Genomic DNA, 27232 nt, shown 5'->3' on the forward strand with positions numbered 1-27232 from the left:
AACAAAAACACTAATTTGAAAAGATATATGCACCTCTATGTTTACTGCAGCATTATTTAAGAAAACTAAGATATGGAAGCAACCCAAGTGTCCATCCACAGATAAATGCATTAAGAAGATGTGGAAGGTGTGTGTGCGCGTGCGTGTGTGTGTGGTGTGTATAAAATGGAATATTATTGGGGCCCTGGGTGGCTCAGGCGATTGAGCGTCTGACTTGGGCTCAGGTCATGATCTCACGGCTCATGAGTTCGAGACCCATGTCAGGCTCTGTGCTGACCGCTCGGAGCCTGGAGCCTGCTTCAGATTCTGTGTCTCCCTCTCTCTCTGCCCCTCCCCTGCTCATGCTCTGTCCCTCTCTCTCTCTCTCAAAAATAAATATTCAAAAAAATTTTTTTAAATAAAAAAATAAAATGGAATATTATTATTCGTCCATAAAAAAAAATGAGATCTTACCATTTGCAACAAGATGGATAGATCTAGAGGGTATAATGCTAAGTGAAATAAGTCAGAAAACAAAAGACAAATACCACACAATTTCACTCATTTTTTGCAACTTAAGAAACAAAACAAATGAACAAAATTAAAAAGAAACAAAAAAAGATTCTTTTTTTCTAAACGTTTATTTAGTTTGGGAGAGAGTATGTATGCGTGCACACAAGGCAGAGAGGGCAGAGGGCTCTCTGCCTCTCTGTGCTGTAGTGCAGAGCCTGATGTGGGGCTTGATCCCACCAACTGTAAGTTCATGACCTGAGCTGAAATCAAGAGTCAGACACTTAACCAACTGAGCCAGTCAGGTGCCCTGAAAAAAAAACAGATTTTTTTTTTTTTTAACGTTTATTTATATTTGAGACAGAGAGAGACAGAGCATGAACGGGGGAGGGTCAGAGAGAGAGGGAGACACAGAATCTGAAACAGGCTCCAGGCTCTGAGTGGTTAGCACAGAGCCTGACGCGGGGCTCGAACTCACGGACCGCAAGATCATGACCTGAGCCGAAGTCGGACGCTCAACCGACTGAGCCACCCAGGCGCCCCAAAACAGATTCTTAAATACAGAGAACAAACTGATGGCTGCCAGAGGGGAAGTGGATGTGAGGATGGGTGAAATAGATAAAGGGGATTAAGAAGTACGCTTCTCTTGATGAGCACTAAATAATGTATTAAACTGTTGAATCGTTATATTGTACACTTGAAACTAACACTGTATAACACCGTATAACACCGTATGTTAATTAAGTCAATATAAAAATAAATTTAAAAAAATTAAGGTAAGTATTAATAGCTGGAGAATTGAAATTTACGTAAAATAAACAATCAAATACTTCAAACTAAAAAAAAAAGATTTTCGAGGCACCTGGGTGGCTCAGTCAATTTAGTATCCAACTTTGGCTCAGGTTGTGATCTCATGGCTCGTGAATTCAAGCCCCATGTTGGGCTCTATGCTGACAGCTCAGAGAGTGGAGCCTGGATTTTGTGTGTGTGTGTGTCTCTCTCTCTCTGTCCCTCCCCCATTCATGCTCTGTCTCTCTCTCTCAAAAACAAGTAAACATTTAATAAATAAATAAATAAATAAATAAATAAATAAATAAATAGATAGATTATTTAAATGGTAATATAAAATTTCCTTTTAAAATAACTTTATGTATTAAATGTATGTTATAAGAAATAAGTTGATATAAAAATGATTAAGTAACAGTAAAAATGGTACTTGGACCAGCATAATATCACCTGGTAAAAACATTTGTGAAAGAGGGAACCACTGGTAAGAAAAGGAGTTAGATTCTGGTCCTTTCCTTGGAGTTGACTCAACATCTAATATGGGTAATAATTCTTCATCTCTTTGGGACCAGACCTCCTTCCTTAGCTATAAAACAAGTAGGTAGCTTATCTCTTCATATGTAACAAGCAAAAATTATCCCTACTTATGAGCAGCTTGATTTCTGAAAATGTGTCCAAATGAATGTTCTCCCTGAAAATCTACACATAATCTACCTATTCCACAAAGTTACCACTGCTTACATTGTTTTTTTTGAGCTCATCTTTTGAAATTATCTTCACAATCTGGGGATACAGTCTTTTTTTTTTTCAATTTTGGTAAAATTTACATAAAAGTTATCATTTTGACCTTTTTAAAAAAATTTTTTTAGCTTAATATTTATTTATTTATTTATTTATTTATTTATTTATTTATTTTTTAAATTTTTTTTTCAACGTTTATTTATTTTTGGGACAGAGAGAGACAGAGCATGAACGGGGGAGGGGCAGAGAGAGAGGGAGACACAGAATCGGAAACAGGCTCCAGGCTCTGAGCCATCAGCCCAGAGCCCGACGCGGGGCTCGAACTCACGCACCGCGAGATCGTGACCTGGCTGAAGTCGGACGCTTAACCGACTGCGCCACCCAGGCGCCCCTAGCTTAATATTTATTTTGAGAGAGACAGCATGTGCACACGAGCCAGGGAGGGGCAGACAGACAGCAGGAGAGGGAGAATCCCAAGCAGGCTTTGCACTGTCAGCAAACTGTGAGATCATGACCTGAGCCAAAATCAAGAGTTGGACACTTAACCAACTGAACCACCCAGTCACCCCTTGACCTTTTATAAGTATACAGCTAAGGGGCAGTAAGTACATTCACATTGTTGTGCAATCATCACCACTACCCCATCTCCAGAACCTTTCCACTACCCCAAACTGAAACTCATACCCAATGAACACTAATTCTCCACCTCCTATCCCCCCAGACTCTGGTAGCCACCATTTTACTTCTGTATCTGTGAATTTGACTAGGCTAGGTATCTCCTACAAAAGGAATCATAAAATATTTGTCCTTTTGTGCCCAGCTTATTTCACTTACCATAAGGTCCTCAAAGTTCATTCATGTTGCAGCATGTGTATGGGGACATGGTCTTTTAAAGTTATATTATTTTTCATTCACTGTGACTCCTAAATACAAGCCAGCACTTCATCGATTGAAGGAAGGACAATTTTTTCCAATGCCAAAGAAAACAGCTGAGTTGGGCTTATGGAGGGATGGCATGTGGGTATTCAATATGCTATCCTCAGATTTTCTGGCATAATTTTCTTTACTCTGGTTTTCATCCTAAGCCTTCACATTTGAACCCAATCCCATGTAAAATATAATGCCACAGTAATGCCTTATATGGATTTACATTTTGTTAATCACAATAGCATCTAGCATGTCAGTCGTCTGCTGCTTTTTAAGTGATCATAAACCATTCTGGATGTGTACATTCTATATTCTCAATTGGAAATCCAGTTCCTCCAGAACAGGGAAATTTACTTTTTCTTTTTAAGCCTCATAGCTTCTAGAACTGTAAACCTAGTAGTGTGCTCCTTAGATGTTACTACTACCTACAAGAGTAAATGACAATGCACCTTTTACTATGCCTCCTTTACGTTGACATTCCCTTAATATATACAAGATACTCCAGGTGAACCATTTCTGACTCTACACTGCTCACAAATGAGGCTTTGTTGCTGTTTTAAATAGTAAGAAGTTCAGCCATGGCAAATGGTCTGCACCTTGACCATCCATGATGTAACTGAAGTAAGCACAAAAGCAGCTGTCACTATCCCTGAATAGGCTATGTTTTCAGCCACCAGCAGTGAAATATTATCTGCAATCAAGAATGGCTACTTCCATGGAGAAATATCATATTACTTTGTAATAAGCTGTTGCTTAGTGTCACCACTCCTCTGAATAGGCACATCTCCAAACTTGAGCACACTCACTTCTGATCCAAGGCACACAGTATGAAGAAATATTCCACATATAAGTGCATTCCCCCTTCCTAGCTCTGATTTTTCTACAACTGTTAGTCATAAAGTTTCCTCCTTTATTAAAGATACGAAAATCTGCATCTTTAAAAAATTTAATGTTTATTTATTTTTGAGAGAGAGAGAGAGCGAGACAGAGCATGAGTGGGGGAAGGGCGGAGAGACAGAGACACTGAATCTGAAGCAGACCTCAGGCTCTGAGCTGAAGTCAGCACAGAGCCAGATGCAGGGCTTGAACCAGTGAACCATGAGATCATGACCTGAGCTGAAGTCAGACGCTTAACCAACTGAGCCACCCAGGCCCCCTGAAAATCTGCATTTTTAAGAGGCAAACTCTAGAATGATTCAAAGAAAGTGGTTACATAAATAAGAGTAGGAGGCAAAGAGGTAGCTCACAGAATACTGATCCTTTCACTAACTTCTTTCTCTTCATGATTCTGTTATGCTCAGTCTTTTTGGAATTGGGATACTCCCACTCTTTACCTAAAATCATGACATACTTTCTCCTAGGAGTTCTCTACAGCTTATATACTTTTAAAAGAAATACGCTCTTTTTGAAAACAATTTTAAGACTTTCACATTGTGAGATCCTTTATGGAATCCTAAGGTTAAAAAAAAAAAAAAGCCTTTGAAATTCTCCCTTCTGATGATGAAGCCAAGGAGGGAGATATTTAAAGGTTCAAAAGAGGCTGAACCCAACTGAGAGGTATCAGTAGGTGCTTCTGTATGCTTTAGTCTCAGAATTGTGAAACCAATGAATGTTAGAGTGTAAATGGACCTCAGAGATCATCTAGTCTAACCTTCTCATTTTACAGTTGAGGAAACTAGAGCCTGCAGAAACTGCCTTCCCCAAGGTCATAAGAGGAGCAAATGTGTGGCAACACTAGTTCTAGAATGCAAGTCTCCTGACTCCCTATCCAAGGCTTTTGTACATTATAGCACTGAGGGGCATTTTTATGCTCCCTGGGTATAGACTTCAGCAACAGGTAAAACTTGTTGAGACTTAATTTTTTAGGGAATTAGAGTTAACACTACAATTAACTACAAAATTGCAGGACTGCATACTAGGTAAAATGGGCACCAAAACCAAGAGTGAGCCATTCCAAACACTATCCCCCACCCCACATGCCTTCCCAAACCAGTCACATGTAAGTGACTGGTAAACTGGGTGGATGACACACCACAAAAGAGCCAGCTCTGAAAGACTAAAGAAAGTGTACCTCAATGTTCAACTAAGGCGACAGCCTGTCTTCCTTATAGGTGGTTTGATTTACCAACCCAAGAAAGACTACCTTGACCCAGTAAAGCTGTGGAAATAACTTGTTTCACCAGGATCAGGTGGCGAATTTGCTTTTGGTGCCCCACCGTGGCATGTCTAGGAACTACACCCTCTGTTTGTAGCCTATGATAGTTTATCTGATCTCACACCATATAGGAGGTAAAAGTACAGGCATGCCTTGGATATATTGCAGGTTTGGTTCCAGACCACCACAATGAAGAATGCAATAAAGCAAGTCAAATGAATTTTTGGTTTCTCTGTGCATACAAAAGTTATGCTCACATTATACTGTAGTCTATTAAAGTGTATGATAGCATTATGTCTAAAAAGTGTACACAATTTAAAAATACTTTACTGAAAGTAAATGTTTTACTGTGAAAAATGCTAACTATCATCTGAAGTTGAGTGAGTCATAATCTTTTTGCTGGTAGAGGGTCTCGTCTTGACGTTGATAGCTGCTGACTGATCAGGGTGGTGGTTGCTGAAGATTACGGTGGCTGTGGCAATTTCTTAACATAACACAACAATGAAGTTTGCTGCATTGATGGAATTTTCCTTTCATGAACAATTTCTCTGTAGCATGAAAACTGTTTGATAGCATTTTATTCAGAATTTATTTAAAAACTGAAGTCAATCCTCTCAAATCCTGAACTGCTTTATCAACTAAGTTTATGTAATATTCTAAATCCTTTGTTGTCATTTCAACAATCTTCACAGCATCCTCACCAGCAGTAGCTTCCATCTCAAGAAACCACTTTCTTTGTTCATCCATAAGAAGCAACTCCTCATCAGTTAAAGTTTTTATCCTGAGATTACAACAATTCAGTCACATCTTCAGGCTCCACTTTTAATTCTAGTTCTCTTGCTATTTCTACTACATCTGCAGTGATTTCCTCCACTGAAGTCTTGAAGCCCTCAAAGTCATCCATGAGGGCTGGAATCAATTTCTTCAAAACTCCCATGAAAGTCATTATTTTGACCTCTTCCTTGAATTATCCATGTTTTTAATGGCATCCAGAATGGTGAAACCTTTCCAGAAGGTTTTCAATTTACTATACCCAGAATTGTCAGAGGAATCATTACCTTTGGCAGCTAGAGCCTTATGGAATGTATTTCTTTTCTTTCTTTTTTTCTTTCTTTTTTTTTTTTGGAATGTATTTCTTAAATAATAAGACTTAAAAGTCAAAATTACTCCTTGATCCATGGACTGCAGAATAGATGTTGTGTTAGCAGGCATGAAACTTATTGTACATCTCCATGAGAGAGCACCTGGCTGACCACATACACCATCAATGAGCAGTAGTATTTTGAGAGGATTCCTTTTTTTGGAGCAGTAGGTCTCAACAGTGGGCTTAAAATATTCAATAAACCATGCTGTAAACAGATGTACTGTTACCTAGGCTTTGTTGGTCCATTTATAGAGCATAAGCAGAGTAGATTTAGCATAATTCTTAAGGGCCCCAGGATTATTGGAATGGTCTAGGAGCACTGGCTTCAACGCAAAGTCACAAGCTGCATTAGCTCCTAATAAGAGAGTCAGCCTGTGCTTTGAGGCTTTGAAGCCAGGCATTGACTTCTCTCTAGTTAAGAAAATCCTAGATGGCTGTTTCGTCTACATCAAAAATCTGTTGTTTAGTGCAGTCTCCTTCGTTACTTATCTTTGCTACATCTTCTGGATAACCTGCTGCAGCTTTTCCATCAGCACTTGGGGATTCCTTCACCTTGCACTTTTATGTTAGGGAGATGGCTTCTTTCCTTAAACCTCATGAACCAACCTCTGCTAGCTTCAAACTTTTCTTCTGAAGCAGCTTCCTCATCTCTCCCAGCTTTGAATTGAAGAGTTAGGGCCTTACTCTGGATTAGGCTTTGGCTTAAGATAACATTGTGGCTAGTTTATGGGGCGCCTGGGTGGCTCAGTCAGTTGAGCATCCAATTTCGGCTCAGGTCACGATCTCACGGCTTGTGGGTTCAAGCCCTGCATCGGGCTCTGTGCTGACAGCTCAGAGCCTGGATCCTGCTTTGGATTCTGTGTCTCCCTCTCTCTCTGCCCCTAACCCACTCGCATTCTGTCTCCGTGTCTCTCAAAAATAAATAAACATTAAAATAAACAAACAAACAAACAAACAAACAAACATACATTGTGGCTAGTTTAATCTTCTATCCAGGCCACTAAAACCTTCTCCGTATCAACAATAAGGCTGTTTTGCTTGTTTATCATTCTTATGTTCACTGGAACAGCACATTTAACTTCCTTCAAAACCTTTTCCATTACATTCACGATTTGGCTAACTCTTTGGTCAAGAGGCCTAGGTTTTGTCCTATCTCAGCTTTTGACATACCTTTCTCGCTAAGCTTAATCATTTGAAGCTTCTGATTTAAAGTGAGAGACATGCAACTCTTCCTTTCACTTGAACACTAAAAGGCGATTATAGGGTTATTAACTGGCCTAATTTCAGTCTGAAGTTTCATGAGAATGTGACAGACATTAAGTTGAGCAAATGTTGTTGGAAAATGGTGTTAATAAATTTGTTCAACACAAATTGTGGGATGCCACAAATCTTCAATTTGTAAAAAATGCGGTATTTGAAAAGCACAATAAAGTGAAGTGCAATAAAGCGCAATAAAACAAGATATGCCTGTGTTACATCCCTCTAAGCCTGTTTCCTTATCTGAAAATAAGAAATATAACAGTACCGGCCTCATAAGGTTGTCTGAAAGGGTTAAAAGAGATAATACACATAATAAGCACTTAGCAAATGCTCGGCATATTGAGAGTTTCATAAATAGCAACTACCATTTTTTGAAGTTTATTTTGAGAGAAAGAGCATGTGCATGTGCGCATGGGAAGGACAGAGAAAGAGGTAGGGAGAGGGAGAGGGAGAGGGAGAGGGAGAGGGAGAGGGAGAGGGAGAGGGAGAGAGGGAGGGAGAGAGAGACAATCCCAAGCAGGCTCTGCACTGTCAGCACAGAGCCCTATGTGGGGCTTGAACTCATGAACTATGAGATCATGACCCAAACCAAAATCAAGAGTCAGACAGATGCTTTATGGACTGAGTCACCCAGGTGCCCCACTACCATTGTTTTTAAAATTAAATCCTTAGGTAGAAAGAACTAAGAGTAAAAACAAAATTCACCAAAGAATATGAAGAGTGTTAGAAAAATTAAAATTCTGCAGTCAATAAGTTAATTGTTTACCAACCAGTTGCATATGATTCTATAGTCTCTTTATAGTGACTATTTTTGCTGGTTTCCAGAATAATGAGGTCTCAAAGACACACGCTGAAATTTGAGTGAGTTAAAATGGAAACTTTTCAATAATTCTATAACACTCATTAATACACTTGGAGCTGCCTTCAGGTCCTACAAAACCCAAACTAGAACATGACTACAGGCACAGTATTATCTAATAATAATTTACAGCATTCTGAGGTATTTGGAGAGACCTCTTCAGATGCTACAAACTAAGACTAGACATTATGGCATACTTAATATTATTAAGTAATTATATATTAAGTAATATGCATTAAAAATTATGTACATACTTAATATTATATAAAATCAATTAATAATTATCACATACGCTAACAGATTATCACTGCCATACAATCTTCCTAAAAAGGGACATATTTTGTCTGTTATCCCATCCTTTGTTTTAATAGGTATAGATATCCATTTTACAAATGATGAAAATGTGGAAAATGTGGTAGAATAAAAATAAAGTTACACCAGTTTTAATAGGCAACCATATATTATTTAAGTTTCTCCACAATTCACAGTACTTCTACAATCACTCAACAAATAGTTGTGGAGCACCTAGTATATACAAGGCACTGTTCTAGGTGCTTAGGATACATAATAAACAAAACAGACAAAATATAGAGCTTATAATAGAAGAAGGAACACCTCCAAACTTTTATGAGGCCAGCATTACAATGATACCAAAACCAGACAAAGGCACCACAAGAAAGAAAATTAAGAATATCTCTGGGTGCCTGGGTGGCTCAGTCGTTAAGCATCTGATTTTGACTCAGGTTATGAGTTCGAGTCCCACATCGGGTGAGCTTCAGCCCCACTTCAGGTGAGCTCGTGCCCCACTTTGGATGAGCACAAGCCCCACTTCAGGTAAGTCCTACTTCTCTCTCTCTTTCCTTCCCTCTCTCTCTCTCTCTCTGTCCCTCAAGGGATTCTCTCTCTCTCTCTGCCCCTCACTCACTTGTGCCCTCTCTCAAAACAAACAAAAAAACAGTATCCCTGATGAACCTAGATGCAAAAATCCTCAACAAAGTTATCAGCAAACTGAATTCAATGACACGTTAAAGGATCATACACCTTGATCAAGTGGGATTTACTCCAGGGATCCAAGAATGTATCTACAAATCAACATGATATACCACATTAACAAAATGAAGGGCAAAAATCATATGATCAGCTCAAGAGATGCAGAAAAAGTATCTGACAAAATTCAACATCCATTTATGACATAAAATCTCAACAAACTGGATATATCTAGAGAGAACATACTTCAACAAAGTAAAGGTCATATGTGACAAGCCCACAGCTAACATTATACTCACTGGTGGAAAGCTCAAATCTTTTCCTCTAAGATCACGAATAAGGATGCCTACTCTCACCATTTTTATACAACACAGTATTGGAAGCCAGAGCAATTAGGCATGAAAAAGAAATGAAAGGCATTCAAAATTGGAAAGGAAGAAGTAAATTCTGTCACTATTTGCAGATGGCATATTATACACAGAAAACCCTACAGACTCCACTGAAAAAACCGTTAGGTTTAATAAATAAATTCAGTAAGTTGCAGTATACAAAATCAATATACAAAAACTGACTGCATTTCTATATACTAACAATGAACTATCAGGAGAAATTAAGAAAGTAATGCCATTTACAATTGCAACAAAAAGAATAAAACACTAAGCCTAACCAAGGAGGTTAAAGATACGTACACTAAAAACACAAAACACTGATGAAAGAAACTGAAGACACAAATAAATGAAAAAATATTCCATGCACATGGATTAGAAAAATTAGTACTGTTAAAAGGTCCATAATACCCAAAACAATCTACAGACTCTGCAATCCTTATCAAAATTCCAATGGCAATTTTCACAGAAATAAAACAATCAATCCAAAAATTTGTATGGAACCAAAAAAGACCCCAATTAGAACAAAGTTGGAAGTATCATGCCTCCTGATATTACAAAGCTACAGTACTAGCATAAAAAAAAAAATGCAAAAATCAGTGGAACAGAATAGAGAGCCCAAAATAAATATACACATACATGATCAATTAACTTACAATAAGAGTCAAGAATATACAATGGGAACTACATTAGAAAACCAAGTCCTTCCCCCTCCTATGTCTTTCTCTCCTGTATAGAGAAAAACTCAGTCCCTCCTGTGTTTCTTGTGTATCTCCTTTACTACTCAGAACACTTCTGGTCAACCAAACGTGTGGAGGTTTTTCTCCACACCAAACATTTCTCTGCAATACCAGCTGGATGTTCACAGTTCAACTCAATTCTGACACTATCTACATGGAGACAGCATCAGATTCCACAGATTAAGAGCTCAGTCTCACAAGACCACCCCTCCCCCTTTAAAAGTCAATCACAAGTAATAGGTCCTCAGGTTAGCCACAACTTCTGTCCAATTTGGCTACAAATTGAAGGTTCTTATGACTCCCTCCTCAGGTTCAATTAACTTGTTAGAGTGGCTCACAGAATTCAGGGAAACGCTTACTTACATTTACCAATTTGTTAAGGATTATGATAAAGAATACAGGTGAAGAGCCAGATGAAGAGATACACAGGGTGAGGTCTGGGGGAGTCCTGAACACAGGAGCTTCTGTCCCTGTGGAGCTGGGGTGCATCACACTCCAGGCATGGATATTTTCACCCTCCTGGAAGCTCTCTAAACCCCATATACTATTGGGATTTTATGGAGGCTACTTCATACGGGCATGATCAATTATTAACTTCCATTTTCAGCTCTTCTTTCCTCTCTGGAGGACAAAAGATAGGGCTGAAAATCCAAGCTTCTAATCACAGGTTGGTCTTTCTGGTGACCAGTCCCCACCCAGGAGCCCACCCAGAGTCACCTCATTACAACAAAAGATGCTCCTAGTGTTCTTATCACTTAGGGAATTACAAGGATTTTGGGAGCTGTGTGTCAGGAACCAGGAGGAGATACACACACACACACACTCTTCCATTACCTCATAGGAAATGATGATCCCTTCAATAAATGGTTTTGGGAAAACTTGACAGAATAATGCAAGAGAATGGAAATTAACCAGTATCTTACACCATATACAAAAATTAACTCAAAATGGATCAAAGACTTGAATGTAAGACCTGAAACCATAAAACTCCTAGAAAAAAACACAGAGTTCCTTGACATCAGTATTGGTGATGAGTTTTTGGATTTGATACCAAAAGTAAAGGTAACAAAAGTAAAAATAAACAAATGGGACTACATCAAACTAAAAAGTTTTTGCACAGCAGAGAAAACCATCAACAAAATGAAAAGGCAATTTACCAAATGGGAGAAAATATTTGCAAATCATGTATCTGATAAGGGATTAATACCCAAAATAGATAAAGAACTCATACAACTCAGGAGCAAAAAAACGCAAACAATCTGATAAAAAAAAAATGGGCAAAAGATCTGGACAGGCATTTTTCCAAAGAAGACATACAGATGGCCAACAGGTATACGAAAAGGTACTCAACATCACTAATCAGGGAAATGCAAAGCAAATCACCATGAGATATTACCTCACACCTGTTGGAAAGGCTATAATCAAAAGACAAGAAATAACACCCACTGACAAAAATGTGGAGAAAATATAGAACTTATTTTTGGCTCAGGTGCTTTTAAACTTGACATGCATCAGAAATCCCCTGGATGGCTGTTAAAACAGGCTGTTAAGACAGTTAATAATTCCGTAAATCTTGGGTAGAGCCCAATAATTTGCATTTCTAATAAAGTCCCAGATGATGCTGACACTGGCAGTTCAGGGACCAAACTATGAAAACCACTGTTCTAGTGAAAGGAAGACAAATACTATACTATAAACATCAGAAATACATAAAGTGTCTAGTACATTTAGAAGATAAATGCTGGAGGGGCGCCTGGGTGGCTCAGTCGGTTAAGCGTCCGACTTCAGCTCAGGTCACTATCTTGCGGTCCATGAGTTCGAGCCCCGTGTCGGGCTCTGGGCTGATGGCTCAGAGCCTGGAGCCTGCTTCCGATTCTGTGTCTCCCTCTCTCTCTGCCCCTCCCCCATTCATGCTCTGTCTCTCTCTGTCTCAAAAATAAATAAAAACATTAAAAAAAAAAAAAAGAAGATAAGTGCTGGAGCACCTGGGTGGCTCAGTCGGTTGAGCATTCGACCTCAGCTCGAGTCATCATCTCATAGTTCGTAAGTTTGAGCCCTGTGTCGGGCTCTGTGCTGACAGCTCAGAACCTGGAGCCTGATTTGGATTCTTTGTCTCCCTTTCTCTCTGCCCCTCCCCCACTCCCTCCCTCCCTCCCTCCCTCTCTCTCTCTAAAATAAATAAACATTAAAAAAAATTTAAAAAAAAGATGATAAGTGCTCTGGGAAAAAAGAGAAACTAGGGCAAGACAACAGCTGCATACAGAGCTGGTATTCTTATGTTTTATTTAAATAAAACTCCCATTTCCTATATAATAGTAACAATGGTGAATGGCTCATGCCAGGCAATATTCATTCTATGGGCTTTACATATATTAACTAATTTAATCCAACAAGAACCCTATGAAGTAAATACGACGATTTACCCCATTTTGCAGGGAGAAACTAGTTAGGTTGAAGTAAGTTGTCCAAGGTCACACAGCTACTAAGAGATGGATCCTGGATGTGAGCCCAGGCAGTCTGGCTCTAGAATCATTGCTGTTAAATATTATAGTATACTGCTTCCCAATTCACAGATCTTCTTCATTAATGTTATTTCTTTTTCTTTCATGTTTATTTTTATTTGAGAGAGAGAGAGAAAGAAAGAGAGAGAGAGAATGCGCGCATGGGAGCGAGCAGGGGAGGAGCCGAAGTAGGCTCCAGGCTCCAAGCTCTCAGCACAGTACTATGCTCAAACCCATGAACTGTGAGATCATGACCTGAGCTTAACCAACTGAGCCACCCAGGCACCCCACTAATGTTATTTTTAGTGGCAGGAGAAGAAATATCTTGTCAGGCTAGACTGGACATACATTATCATCTCTATTCTATAAGCACAGTTGATGCTTTCTTTCATCTACAACCTACTTTTATATTTCTTATTTAAGTTCATCATTCACCCAAATAACCAAGTGAGAAAATGCAGACACCCTTGAATCTGTCTCTCACTCCCCATGTCCGATCTTAATTTCTGCCTCAGAAATTGGATTTAGGACTCTCTAGATTCCCATGTTACCCAGATAATTGCCACAAAGGCTCCTAGTATGGTCCCCTATATCCAGATTCTTGTTTCTCTTTCATCCTCCACTCAGCCACCAGCATTTTCCTTCTAAAGTAAAATCTGACCATATTAGTCAGCTGCTTAAAATCCTTCACCGATTCTTCGTATCAAGCCCAAATGCCTTAATGTGATATAAAGTCCCTTCACAATCTGGCTGTGTCTCACTTTCCTGATCTACTATTAATCTCCCACACATACCCTAAGCTCCATTCATGGTTCTAAGTATTTGATTTTCTGTTCTGTTATTGCCTCTTCCCATCTCCCTCTGGCAAACTCCCACTCAACCCCTTAATACTTAGTTCTCCTTTCTGCTTCCCTCCCCTAACACACAAGTCAACCTTTTCTTTATGGTCTCAAAACTGTCTTAGGACCAATCACACACTTTGTTGTAAATTTAGTCCCATTAAGGCAAGAGCTCTTGAAACTCCTAGGGTCCAAGACAGTGACTGATACACAGTAATTCTGAAAGAGTTATTAAAAACTGATTTAAGTTCAATTACAGAGCATAAGCTAAATTCAAGAGCTGTTATGTACATTATTCAGAACCTAATAATTTATGATGGAAATTAAAGCTCTGGAAAGCTCATGAAGTAATCTCAGAACTAGGAAAAAAGGATTCAGAGATAAGACACAGTGTGTTTGCCCAACTAAATTCTATTTATTCAACAAATATTTATTGAGCAGTATGAGTAAAGTAGCGAACAGAGATGTAAAATTGTTAAAATTCGTATTATAACCTATAGATACGTGTACACTGTATTTACTTACCCATTAAACAACTAAGTCCGCTACCAGCAACTTGTATTAAAGAGTATTTTGTGGGGAGCCTGGGTGGCTCAGTCGGTTGACTGTCCGACTTCAGCTCAGGTCATGATCGCATGGTTCGTGAGTTCGAGCCCTGCATCGGGCTCTGTGCTGATGGCCTGGAGCCTGCTTCAGATTCTCTGGAGCCTGCTTCAGAGCCTGGAGCCTGCTTAGGATTCTGTGTCTCCCTCTCTCTCTGCCCCACCCCCACTCGTGCTCTCTGTCTCTGTCTCTCAAAAATAAATAAATATTAAAAAAAAAAGAGTATTTTGTGCTTGGTTAGGTATTCACACCTTTTTGATTATCTTCTTTGCAGCAATGAGAAAGTTAGGTAGATGATAAAGGAAAATAGAACTCAATTACCCTTCCAGAAACCACCACTGCAAAATTTAATTCAGCACTGGGCTGCAAAAAATGGTCTATTTTTCAACCATGTAAATCAGATCCCATCACTCTTTTGCTCAATACTCTGTAAGTGCATCCCATCAGATTTAGAAAAAGGTGCAAATCTTTCACTGTGCTCTACAAGGTCACACGTGACCTGGCCCTGCCTAACTCTTTTTACCCTCATCTGCTACCACTGTCTCCTTTGCTCATTTCACTGGCAAACGCTGGCCTTCTTGCTCTTCCTAGAAGAGCTCATTTCTGTTTAAGAACCTTTGCAACGCTTACCAAGCTCATTGTGCTTAAGGAAACTTTGGAATACTATTCTTTTCTCCTCACACTCACTTCTCCCAAATTTTCACATGCTGGACTCCCTTCATTCAAGTCTCTGCTCAAATGGCACCTTCTCAAAGAAGCCTTTCACAGCCACCCTGTTTACTATTAGAGTTCTCCATTCCTTTGCCCTGCATAACTCTTCTCTTAATATTCATATATTACCAGGGACCCACTAGAACAAAGATTTTAAGTCTCCTCACTGCAATAATCTGCAATTCTACCAGCATTTAGGGGAGTGCCTGGCACACAGCAGCCTCTCCCAATAAATATGTTTAACATTCTCTGGCATTCTGACCAGAGTTATTCAATTCATATGACCTCAGGAAACTCACAGAGCAAACACTCAAGCTCTGACCCTTAGTAAAAACTACAAAATAAAGTCTTATCAAGTCTTGCCATCAAGACGTATTTGTTCTGAGTGGCAAAGAGCTGTGACAGGTCTTCCTAGAGATTTTACTGGAAAACTAACTCCTCCAAACAAAGCTTGCAGCAACCTGAATTTTGAAGTCAAATGACAGAAAGTTCGGAAGGGGACCACACCTAAACCCACAATCCTGATTTTTAAAGACCACTTCCCCCACAAAATCTGATCATTTACCAACTCCAAAATTATGTTTCCTTTGGCTTCTTGGCCCTTTTGGTGCTACGGATCCTTTGTCAGTCTGGTGAAAACTATGGATTTCTCTTGAGAATAATGCTCTAAAATTCATAAAGCAAAATAGACAGCTACAAAAGAAACCAATTTTACTGAAATACATGGACACAGACTTAAGGTCTCCTATGATCTTCTTCCACGGTGAAAATGACACAAGAAAATTTTGACGGCTACAGTAGTAAGAGAATCCCAAAGAGACGACACTCCGAGGTCCAACCCTGAGCACCCTCAAGGAGCAGCAGGGAAATGGTGGGCGCCGAGACCCAGCCAACCCTAGGGGGCGTGTCTGAGGATGCGCAGCGGAGGGAAGAGGGACCCGATCTGAGAAGGGGGTAGGGAGCTCGTATTCCCAGAGCGCGCAAGGGGCCGAGTTCCCCACGGCGCGTCCCACCCTCGCCTCACCTGTCCCCGCTGTCCCCAGGAGCCGCTCCGGCACCCCTCGCAGGTCTTCATGGAGGCCGCGGAAGATCTCGTGAAGTTTCTCGAAATGCTCCGAAGAGGCAGCGGAGGTGGCCATGGCGCAGGCCGCGCTCGAGCAGCGGCCACCGAGATTTTGGGCACTGGCCCCGCTCCTATCCCGGCGGTCAGCCACCCAGTCCCGCAGGCATCACGGCGACCGCCGCCACCACCGCCGGGGACGAGGCGCTTCCGGGGCCGCGGCGGGGTCCTCCCGAGCCGGAACGCCCACCCCCTTCATACCGTCACTGAGGGAGCGGCGGGCGCGAAAGCCTGACGGGAAGTCTGGTGGGCTGCCCGCCTGGGCGATTCCCGGGAGGGTGGTGGTGCATCGTAGCGAGCGGAGTCCTGAAGCCCCGGAAATACCCAGTTCAGGGTTGGGGAGAGCGCCACAACGGAAGGGACTGTGGGGGACCCGCGGGACGGGCAGCGCGACCGCCTGTCTCCAGGGCCCCGCCTTCCGGTGAGGGGCGGTCGCTGCAGTGCATGCCGGGGGCTGTAGTTCGGCATGGAAGCCACTCGGACTCCGAAGTCACGCGCTGGCGGGGGCGGTGGTTCTGTCAACGCTACAGGCCCAGTGCGTGGTGCTGACAAGCAGTCGTTTTGGTATACGTAAGCGTTTGGAAATCATCTTCGCTATCATCGCCCCGTCTGGCGGCTCTCATTTCCTCAGTTCGCGTCCTGACTAAACATTAGCTTTCAGCCCTTGAGAGAGAGCTGGGGCAGGTTCCTTGCTTGCCCTGCAGCGGTAAAAAACAAAACAAAACAAAAAACCTTTTATTGGAGAGGTCAAACGCGCAGAGCCATATGCTTTCAGAAATAGTTCCTAGGCAGTGACTCCCAAATACGCTCGCAGCCTCTAGTCTCTGTGCTCGCCTGGTGCATTCATTCACTCAGCAGGTATTTTTTAATGTTTATTTTTAGAGACACAGAGCGTGAGTGGCGGAGGGCCAGAGAGAGACGCAGAAACCCAAGCAGACTCCAGGCTCCGAGCTGTGAGCACAGAGCCCAATGCGGGGCTGGAACTCACGGACGAGGAGATCACGACCTGAGTAAAAGTCAGAGGCTTAACTGACTGAGCCACCCAAGTGCCCCTCAGCAGGTATTTGTTAATGTTCAGCATGTCATTATGCCGTATCTGGGCATATGTTGGTGAATAAAAAATTCACTCTCTGTGCTTGGTTATTTCATAACGTGGTGAGCAAGGCGGCCTCTACTTCATCAGGTCTCTTTCCCACTACGTGTAATGTGTTAACAGTGACAAAGTCCTATTCTGCAACGTGGGTTTTCATGGTTCCATGGCAGGGAATTTCTGTTTTCAACTTATTTCATGATTTTCCTATCAAAGCCCTTTCTGAAATGTTTGCTTGGCAGCCCAATATATAAAACTTCCCAAACATATTAAACGATGTATGACTGTTCAGGGGGAAGTGATTTGATGATTCATATATCTCCTGGAACTTTATTTTTATCAGACTGATTAATGACCACTGATTCAACAAATGCATTGAGCTCTTAATGTTCATTGAATATAGAGATAGCAAAATCTGAGGTTGTTAGTGGAAGTGTAATGTGATTAAGTCCCACAACTCTGTTCTAGAAAGGACAGGTGCAAAAGGGGGACATAATAGCCTGAGATGGAAAAAAATGTTTGAAAAGCATCACAAAAGCAGAAAATGGGTGAATGAATAATCAAATTATCACACAACCAAAGTTAATGGCATTTCAATGGAGACTATACTGTGGTTAGACTCTGAGACAAATTATCCTTAAAAATGAGAAATGACTGTATAACCATAATAATGAAAAGCATTTTCTTCTTATAGCTAAACTTTCATTTAATTGTTTTCTTTCATTGACTCTAATTCTTACAGCTTTTATTTAGGTAAGTAAAAACATTACAAATAATAAAAATTTTTTATTTGTCATTGATAGTTCAACATAAATTAAGTAAAATATTAGTTATGCTACTTAACTATTAAAAATTTCCAATTTTTCCATAAAATGACCATTTTTAAATATATAGCTTGATGGTCAAAACACGTTCAACAAAAGAATATCCATTTACAAATATGAGAAGACTGTGGTCCCATAACTCTTTACCCCACCAAAGTGAATATGTAATTGTCAGTCCAAGAAAATCAAAGTCTATTAGAATAACATATTCTAAACAAGTGATAAGAACATTATTATTCCTCCAATTTCCTTTGGCAGCATTACTTTTGATAAAAGCTCTCCAAATTAAATGTCGATTTTTAGCAAATAGACATTTTAATCATGTTAAGATAATGTAAGGAAATGCCCTGAAAGATTACTATAGTGACTGTAAATTACCAATATCCATCCTTAAGATAATTTTGCTGAATAAAGAATTGGGGGGGCGTTATTTTGGGACTTTTTCTGCCACATTGGTTGATTGGTGCTTATGAAGACAGTACAGTGTCAGTCTTGCTCACTCAGGTGCTCGCCCTCAATTCTTCCAGTTACATATTACCATCTTTAGTTTAGTTTTTTTTTGTTTTTGTTTTTGTTTTTAAGTCCTTAACTAGTCCCTTTACTGCATGCATTATCTTCCAGGATTTTTCTGTTTTAGACTTCTTCCCTGCTACCCATGTGCTTCTGGGTAAGTAGTTAACCATATATACAGAGTTGACTTCCCTTTGCTGGTCTACTCATTTGTATCAAAGACTGGATGACACTGTTTGCTCCATCTTTGAACATTTGCCTCCACCAGGGTCCAGTTTAATACTCTTCCTTTGTAGTTATTTTGAATTCTGTGAAAATAAGCCCCACTGTGTGACTACAGAAGAACACAAAGATAAACTCAGTGACAATCACCAAATAGCCTTTTCCTTCTTCTGGTTTTCTAAGAGAAACTAAGACATAAAAAGGCCTCCATCGGTCTGGGGTCACTAACTAAAGTCAGGTAGATGGTCTATCTTCCCATACTGCCCCTTTCTTTACCCACTTGCTGGTCTGAGAAACAGTAAGAAAATGATAGTTTAAGCTTGATTTTTATTTCTGCCATCCTCCAAACCCCACAAACTTCTTAGAAAAGGAAGCTCTTCTCTGTGGTCTAGATGTTGGAAAGTGTTTTAATAGCAGTGGCTTTAGGTTGTCAAGAGATAAAGCCATGCCATAATCCAGATTCAGTTAAGAGTTTCCGGAAATAATTCAGATGTTAGCATATGATGGTTTTCTTAACAGTTGAGGGATGAGTCCTGCTCTTGAGTCTAGCCACTGTGACTCAGAGTTCGGCTGAGGCTGCAGTGTGGCCCTCTTGAAATGAAGGTTGGATGGTGGTTGGGAGGAACTATATTGTGAACAAAGAGGGTAGAAACTAATCCAAACTACCATAAATTGACCTTGCCATAGCTAAGATTCTCCTAGGTAGTAGGTTTCAGATGCAGATATCAGCTCGCAGGTCATCTGAGGATCTTATCGTCTGATATCTCTTGCAACTGACAGTAATAAGGGCAAACTAAATCTGGAGTAAATGCAAAGTGTTTTGATGAATCTGGCAATGTACACTGTGCTTTTGTCAGACATCAAGCAGGAAAGGCTGGAAGACTTGTTTTCTTTGTACTGACGATTTTGGTCACCATGAAGGAGAATCATTTTGACAGGGAGTACTGAGTAGTCTGCTATAGGTTTCTCTTGAGTCCAACTGCTACCACCTGTCAGTCCATGGGGATGCCCAGCAGGTCACAACTGACATCCCATAGCCGTCTTGCTATTGTCTCATTCCGAGCCTGGGCAGAGACCCATGCCACACTGCAGTCACTGGAAATGAAAGAGAGAGGCTTAAAACACAGAGTTTAAGAATGGAATCTGTTCTCTGCCTGGAACAAGGAATGTGACAGAAAAACAACCCAGGGATGACATGCCCTCTATACACTTCATAGGGCCAGTCTTTGTCTTACCTCTTCATTCTCCAATTCTTACCCCAGGAAAAATGTAATTACCATTTAGATCTCCTCACTAGACTACCTCTGATGAGAATGCTCTGTTTGATATGTAATGCATAGCAGTAAGTCTTTATATTCTGCTGTGTGTGTGTGTGTGTGTGTGTGTGTAAATGTTTATTTATTTTGAGAGAGAGAGAATCCCAATCAGACTCCACATCACCAGCACAGAGCCCAATGCAGGACTTGAACCCATGAACTATGAGATCATGACCTGAGCTGAAATCAAGAGCCAGATGTTCAACCAACTGAACCACCCAGGTGCCCCTATATGTATATATTTAACTATAATATCTGTGTCTGCCTGATACCTGTGTATGTCTAGCTTGTTCACACAGGACCTTGTATAGTGTCATGTTGCTGAGATTACATTGGTTACATACAGATGCTTGGAGTGGGGGAAAAAAACACCCCCAAAACTTATGATTTCTAGTCTACCAGCAATTATAACAGTTTTTATTTATTTTTTTATTTAAAAAAAAATTTTTTTTAACGTTTATTTATTTATTTTTTTTTTTAAATTTTTTTTTTTCAACGTTTATTTATTTTTGGGACAGAGAGAGACAGAGCATGAATGGGGGAGGGGCAGAGAGAGAAGGAGACACAGAATCGGAAACAGGCTCCAGGCTCTGAGCCATCAGCCCAGAGCCTGACGCGGGGCTCGAACTCACGGACCGCGAGATCGTGACCTGGCTGAAGTCGGACGCTTAACCGACTGCGCCACCCAGGCGCCCTAACGTTTATTTATTTTTGAGACAGAGACAGAGCATGAGCGGGGGAGGCGCAGAGAGAGAGGGAGACACAGAATCGGAAACAGGCTCCAGGCTCTGAGCCATCAGCCCAGAGCCTGACGCGGGGCTCGAACTCACGGACCGCGAGATCGTGACCTGAGCTGAAGTCGGACGCTTAACCGACTGCGCCACCCAGGCGCCCCAACAGTTTTTAAATAACAAGTCAAGCTGGCTTCATAAACAATGAAGACAGAAGATGATAGCATAAAAGAAATGTAACAATAAGGTAGTAAGTGTTTCATATACCTTCTCTTCATTGCTGTAATCCCAATTATTTTAAGTCCCCATTAAATACAGGAGAGAGACAGGGTGCCTGGGTGGCTCAGTGGGTTAAGCATCTGACTCTCGATATTGGCTCAGGTCATGATCTCACAGTTGTGGGATTGAGCCCCACATTGGGCTCCACACTCAGCATGGAACCTGCTTAAGATTCTCTCTCCCTCTCTCTGCCCCTCTCGCCCACTCGCACTCTCTCTCAAAATAAATAAACATCTAAAAAAACAAATGCAGGAGGGGTATTCAAACTCTGCACTTATCAGAAATTTTCTCAAAGACTTTTACTCATTTAAAAAAATTTTTTTTAATTTGTTAATGTTTATTTCTTTTTGACAGAGAGGCAGAGCATGAGTGGGGGAGGGGGAGACAGACACACACAGAATTCGAAGCAGGCTCCAGGCTCCGAGCTGTCAGCACAGAGCCTGACCCAGGGCTCGAACCTACGAGCCATGAGATCATGACCTGAGCCGAAGTCGGATGCTTAACCAACTGAGCCACCCATGTGCCCCTTAAAAAATTTTTTTTAACGTTTATTTATTTTTTGAGAGAGAGAGAGAGAGAGAGAGAGACAGAGACAGAGCACAAGTGGGGGGAGGGGCGGAGAGAGAGGGAGACACAGAATCTGAAGCAGGCTCCAGGCTCTGAGCTGTCGGCACAGAGTCTAATGCAGGGCTCAGACCCGCACCAGGACATCATGACCTCCGGTGAAGTTGGACGCTTAACCAGCTGAGCTATCCAGGTGCCCCCTTTTACTTATTTTTATATTTGCTGCATCTAGTACACAGCAGGCATTCAATAAAGTGATTGAGTAAATGAACTGCAATCTTTTAAGGTACATAAGAAGCAATTTTTAAAATACTATTTTAAGAAAACTGCTTCCAGGACATTCTAAGCAAATTCTGAAGATGAAAAGGAAACTTGGCAAGTCTGAAATAAGTACATGAAGCAAACTCCTAACACTACATCCATTAAGACACTGCTAATCAAAGAGTGGGTTATGGACTAGCAGGAGCCATCATCTGGAAGCTTGTGAGCAATGCCAATTGTCCGGCCCCATCCAAACCTGCTGAATCAGAACAGGGTTGAGGCCCAGTTATCTGTTTTCAGCCACTTCCTCCAAAACACATAGAATTTTGAGAAACACCACTTAAAGATATCTTCGAATTTACAAAACAAGGCTTCTTAGTACTTCTGTTTAAGGGAACTCACCAGCATGACCAGTACAACCTGTCACTGCTGAGTAAAAAGACCATCACCGAGAACCAAAAGGCTTTGTATGACTCTCTCAGTTGGCCTCTGTAAGCCTCTGTAGCCTCTATGTATACCTGATGTTCTCTGCAAGGTTACAATGAAGAGCAAATGACACATGCAATGGACACAATGGAAAGTGCTGTGTGTCATAAGCTATGACATGCTGTAAAATGTATTCAAATACCACAGTAAAAGCTACTTAAGTGTTGGGGCACCTGGGTGGCTTAGTCCGTTAAGCGTCTGACTTCAGCTCAGGTCATGATCTTATGGTTCGTGGGTTCAAGCCCCATGTGGGGCTCTTCCTGCCAGTGCAGAGCCTGGAGCCTGCTTTAGATTCTGTGTCTTCCCCTCTCTCTCTCTCTCTGCCTCTCCCCTGCTCACACTCTTTCTCTTTGTCTCTCAAGGGTGAATAAACATTTAAAAAATTAAAAAAAAAAAAAAGCTACTTAAGTGTGGTTATGCATCAGCATGGTCATGGTGCTGATATTTCCAGTAGGATTTTGGGTAGTATCAACCAGTATATGTAAAAAGACCTATATCAAAACTTAATACAAAGACTATTCTACTGGCATAAGGACAGACATAGAAATGAATAGAAAAGGGGCATGTGGGTGGCTCAGTCGGTTAAGCATCCTACTTCGGCTCAGGTCATGATCTCACAATTTATGAGTTCAGGCCCTGCATCGGGCTCTGTGCTGTCAGTTCAGAGACTGGAGCTTGCTTCAGATTCTGTGTCTCCCTCTCTCTCTGCTCCTCCCCCACTCATGCTGTCTCTGTCTCTCAAAAAATGAATAAACGTTAAAAAATTTTTTAAGAAATGAATAGAAAAAATAAAAAAGCATAGAAGTACTCTTACATTTATGGTCAACTGATTTTTGATAAATCTGTTACGGACTGAATTATGTCCCCCCAAATCCATGTTGAATCCCTAAATCCCCAAGGTGACTATATTTGGAGGAAGGGCTTTTAAGGAGATAATTAAGGTTAAATAGGGTCAAAAAGGTATGGCTCCAATTCAATAGGACTAGTGTCCTTATAAGAGGAGACACCAGGAATGTGCACACACAGAGTAAAAACCATCTGAGGACACATCAAGAAGGCAGCCCAGTGCAAGCCAGGAAGAAACCAGAAATCAATCTTGTTGGCACCTTGATCTTGAACTGTAAGAAAACTGTTTTCCTCCAGAACTGTAAGAAAATAAATTTCTGGTATTCTGCTATTGCAGCCCAAGGAATTTGAATATAGCTACCAAGAAAATTCAATGGGAAAAGAATAATCTTTTCAACAAACAGTTCTTGGAAAACCGGATATCCACATTCAAAATGAAACAGGACCCTACCCCCATGCCATATATAAAAATTAAATGAATCATAGACTGAAATGTAATGCTCAAATTATAAAACTGTTAGAAGAAAACATAGTAATAACTCTTTGTGCCCCTCAATTAGGCAATGGTTTCTTAGGACACCAAAAGCACAAGTGACAAAAGAAAAAAGTCAATAAATTAGACTTCCTCAAAAACTTCTCTGCTTCAAAAGACACCATAAAGAAAGTAAAAAGACAAACCAAAGAGTGGAAGAAAATATTGGTAAATCACACATCTGACAAGGGACTTGCATCCAGACTATATAAAGAATCATTACAATTAAACAATAAAAAGACAATAATCCATTTTGAAATTGGGCAAAGGATATGAATAGACATTTCTCCAACAAAGATAAACAAATATGAGCACATGAAAAGATGCTTAACATCACTAGCAAGAAAATGCAAATGAAAACCATAATGAGAAAAACTAGAAGAACATAAATAGAAAAATTACTTCATATTTATTATAATGGCTAAAACAAAGGACAGAGGGGCGCTTGGGTGGCTCAGTTGGTTAATTAAGTGTCTGACTTTGGCTCGGGTCATGATCTCAAGGTTCATGAGTTTGGGCCCTGCGTTGGGCTTTGTGCTGACAGTTAGCCTGGAGCCTTCTTCAGATTCTGTGTCTCCATCTCTCTCTGCCCTCCCCCACTCACACTCTGTCTCACTCTCTCACTGCAAGGGCAGTGTATGAGGGAGAAACTGGAACCCTCATACACTACTGATGGCAACACGAAATGCTGCAGCCACTTTGGAAAACACCCTGACAATTCCTCAACAGTTAAACATGGAGTTAACATGACCCATATTCCAGTGGGATTCCATTTCTAGGTATATAAACCAAGAAAAATGTCCATACAAAAATCTGGACATGAATATTCATAGCATCATTATTCAATTAAAAAAAGTGACAACCCAAATGCCCACCAACTAATGAAGGGATAAATAAATGTGGAACATCCACAAAATGAAATATTATTTGGCAATAAATAGGAATGATGTACTGATACATGCTTTGGCATGGATGACCTTGAACACATTTGGCAAAGTGAGAAAGAAGCCAGTCACAAAAGGCTACATATTATATGATTCTATTTATATGAAACATCCAGTACAGGCAAATCCATAGAGACAAAAGTAGGTTTGTGGTTTCAGTCAGGAAGAAAAACTAGTGCAAAGTTTCTAATGTTTCAGTCAAGACAGACTTAAGTTCATTTCTTGATAGTGGTCAACACAGCTGCTGTTGGATCTTCAAAATGCTTACAATTGAGAATCCTTGGCACTGGAAAGGCTCTTCAAAAGCCAGTTAAATATTTACTAAGTCATGAATTTGAGGTCGGCTTTCTTTAGATTACTCAGTCAAAACCTTAAAATTTCCAGGGAAGAATCCGGTCATTCATGGAAAATCATTCTAGTGTATAAAACCATATAAATTTATCTTCCTGACTTTCAGACCCACATTTCCAACTATCTGCTATACATTTCTACTCCATGACTTATGGATATACACTCAACATGTATAAGGCCAGGTGTATTATAGAGGGCAACTGATCCATTCCACATTCTTTTGGCAACAGCAATCTGATTCCTTTCTGTAAAATTACCTCTTTCCCACAGTTTGGAGAGCCCATTAATCAAGTGCTGGTCTTCTCCTAACCAAGGGAGTGAGGATGTGAGGATGGAAGACCTAGTGCTTCCTTGCTAGAGAGCGGATGGTGAGCAACAAAACAAAGACTAAAGATAGTTGGCATATACTCGTTCTAGCAACAGTGCCCTGGCCAGTTGACTGGCCACTGTGTGTGTTCTAAGCCTGGCTCTTCAGTCTGCTCTTTGGACCTAGGAGAACCCCCATATTCTAATAAATTCCCTTCTTGCTTAAGTTAGCTTGAGTCTGTTTCCACTGCTTTGCAATCAGAGAACCCTAAGCTATACACATTATATTTCCATTTCTGCTGTCTCAGTTAATGTCATCATCAACCTCATAGTAAGTCAGGCTTGATCCCCAGGTCACCAACTCCTCCCCGACCTCTCATTCAATTATTCATCAAGTGGTAAAGATTCTGCCTCTTCAGGGCCTCTCTCTCTTAATCATTCTTTGCATTCCAACTGTCATTACCCTAAATCAGGAACTCATTATCTCTCACTTGGATTATTTATCCATTCATTAAACAAAGTCAGCAGGGATGTTTCTCTGAAGCACAGAGCAGATTATTTCTCTTTCTACTGAAACAACTTCTGTGGCTCCTCTTCAGGTCTGGCATTATGGGCCTTTCATGATCTATCTACCTTTCTTTCCAATTTTAATTTATTTGCAGCCATTTCTCTAAAAGTGCAAGTTATTTCCACATAATCTTGAAGAGGAGGTAAAAACATGCTAAAATTTCAATCTTATGTGATGCCTGAGACAAGTTTCAAAATAACGTGAGAGGAGGGGTGCCTGGGTAGCTCATTCGGTTAAGTGTCCGACTTAAAGTCAGGTCACGGTCTCACGGTCTGTGGGTCTGAGCCCTGTGCCAGGCTCTGTGCCAACAGCTCAGAGCCTGGAGCCTGCTTCAGATTCTGTGTCTCCCTCTCTCTCTGACGCTCCCCTGCTTGTGCTCTGTCTCTCTCTCAAAAATAAATAAACATTAAAATAATAATAATAACATGAGAGGAAAAAAATATGTGAAGGGCTGGTGGATGGGATGGGAGAATACTAGCTATGGCTTAATGGTTGTTGAGGCTGTACTGTGGGATTCAACATGCTATTTTACCTACAACTCTGTATGTTCAAAACCCTCTACAATAAAAAGTTTTAAAAGTCTTCACTTATTCAAGAACAGAGTCCATTGATACTATTTTAGTCCTGAAGACAATAGAAAAATACAAATTCTTTTTAATGTAAACAAAACAAAACAAAACAAAACAAGGAGTCCAAAAAGGAACAAAGAAAATTGGATGGACATAAGAAAAAGTAGGAAGAAAAGAAACAACCATATTAATAAAAGATGGCATGGAGAAAATCAAACCTACAAGTACCACGAAAAATGTGAATGAGTCAGTCCCCCTCTTAAAGGTAACAACCCTAGTCAAAAGACAAGAGCTGGGGCACCTGGGTGGCTCAGTTAGTTAAGCGTCCGACTTTGGCTCAGGTCATGATCTCATGGTTCGTGAGTTCAAGCCCTGCATCAGGCTATTTGTTATCAGCACAGAGCCCACTTTGGATCCTCTGTCCCCCTCTCTCTCTGCACCTCCCCTGCTTGTGTACTCTTTCTCTCTCTCAAAAATAAACATTAAAAAAAAGAAGAGAGGGGTGCCTGGGTGGCTCAGTTGGTTAAGCATCTGACTCTTGGTTTTAGCTCAGGTCATGATCTCATGGTTTGTGAGTTTGAGCCC

The 27232-nt window shown here is 40.7% G+C and overlaps 2 protein-coding genes across 5 annotated transcripts in view; both read right to left on the bottom strand.

Moving 5' to 3' along the window:
• The window catches only part of VTI1B (vesicle transport through interaction with t-SNAREs 1B), a 31696-nt gene extending 15301 nt beyond the window's left edge, over window positions 1–16395 (bottom strand). The window contains exon 1 of one of the 2 annotated variants that reach the window (XM_030319387.2): window positions 16153–16395. In XM_030319387.2, coding sequence (XP_030175247.1) covers window positions 16153–16267 — 115 coding nt within the window. In that variant the 5' untranslated portion in view covers window positions 16268–16395. The remainder of the gene's footprint in view (window positions 1–16152) is intronic. The other variant, XM_030319388.2, reaches the window with a different exon arrangement.
• Window positions 16396–18736: 2341 nt separating this feature from the next.
• RDH11 (retinol dehydrogenase 11) overlaps window positions 18737–27232 on the bottom strand; it is a 28327-nt gene continuing 19831 nt past the window's right edge. For all 3 annotated transcript variants that reach the window (XM_030319385.1, XM_030319386.2, XM_030319384.2), the window contains one exon: window positions 18737–19989. In XM_030319385.1, coding sequence (XP_030175245.1) covers window positions 19887–19989 — 103 coding nt within the window. In that variant the 3' untranslated portion in view covers window positions 18737–19886. The remainder of the gene's footprint in view (window positions 19990–27232) is intronic.

This window comes from Lynx canadensis, chromosome B3 (genome assembly GCF_007474595.2).
Source record: "Lynx canadensis isolate LIC74 chromosome B3, mLynCan4.pri.v2, whole genome shotgun sequence".
Lineage (NCBI taxonomy): Eukaryota > Metazoa > Chordata > Mammalia > Carnivora > Felidae > Lynx > Lynx canadensis.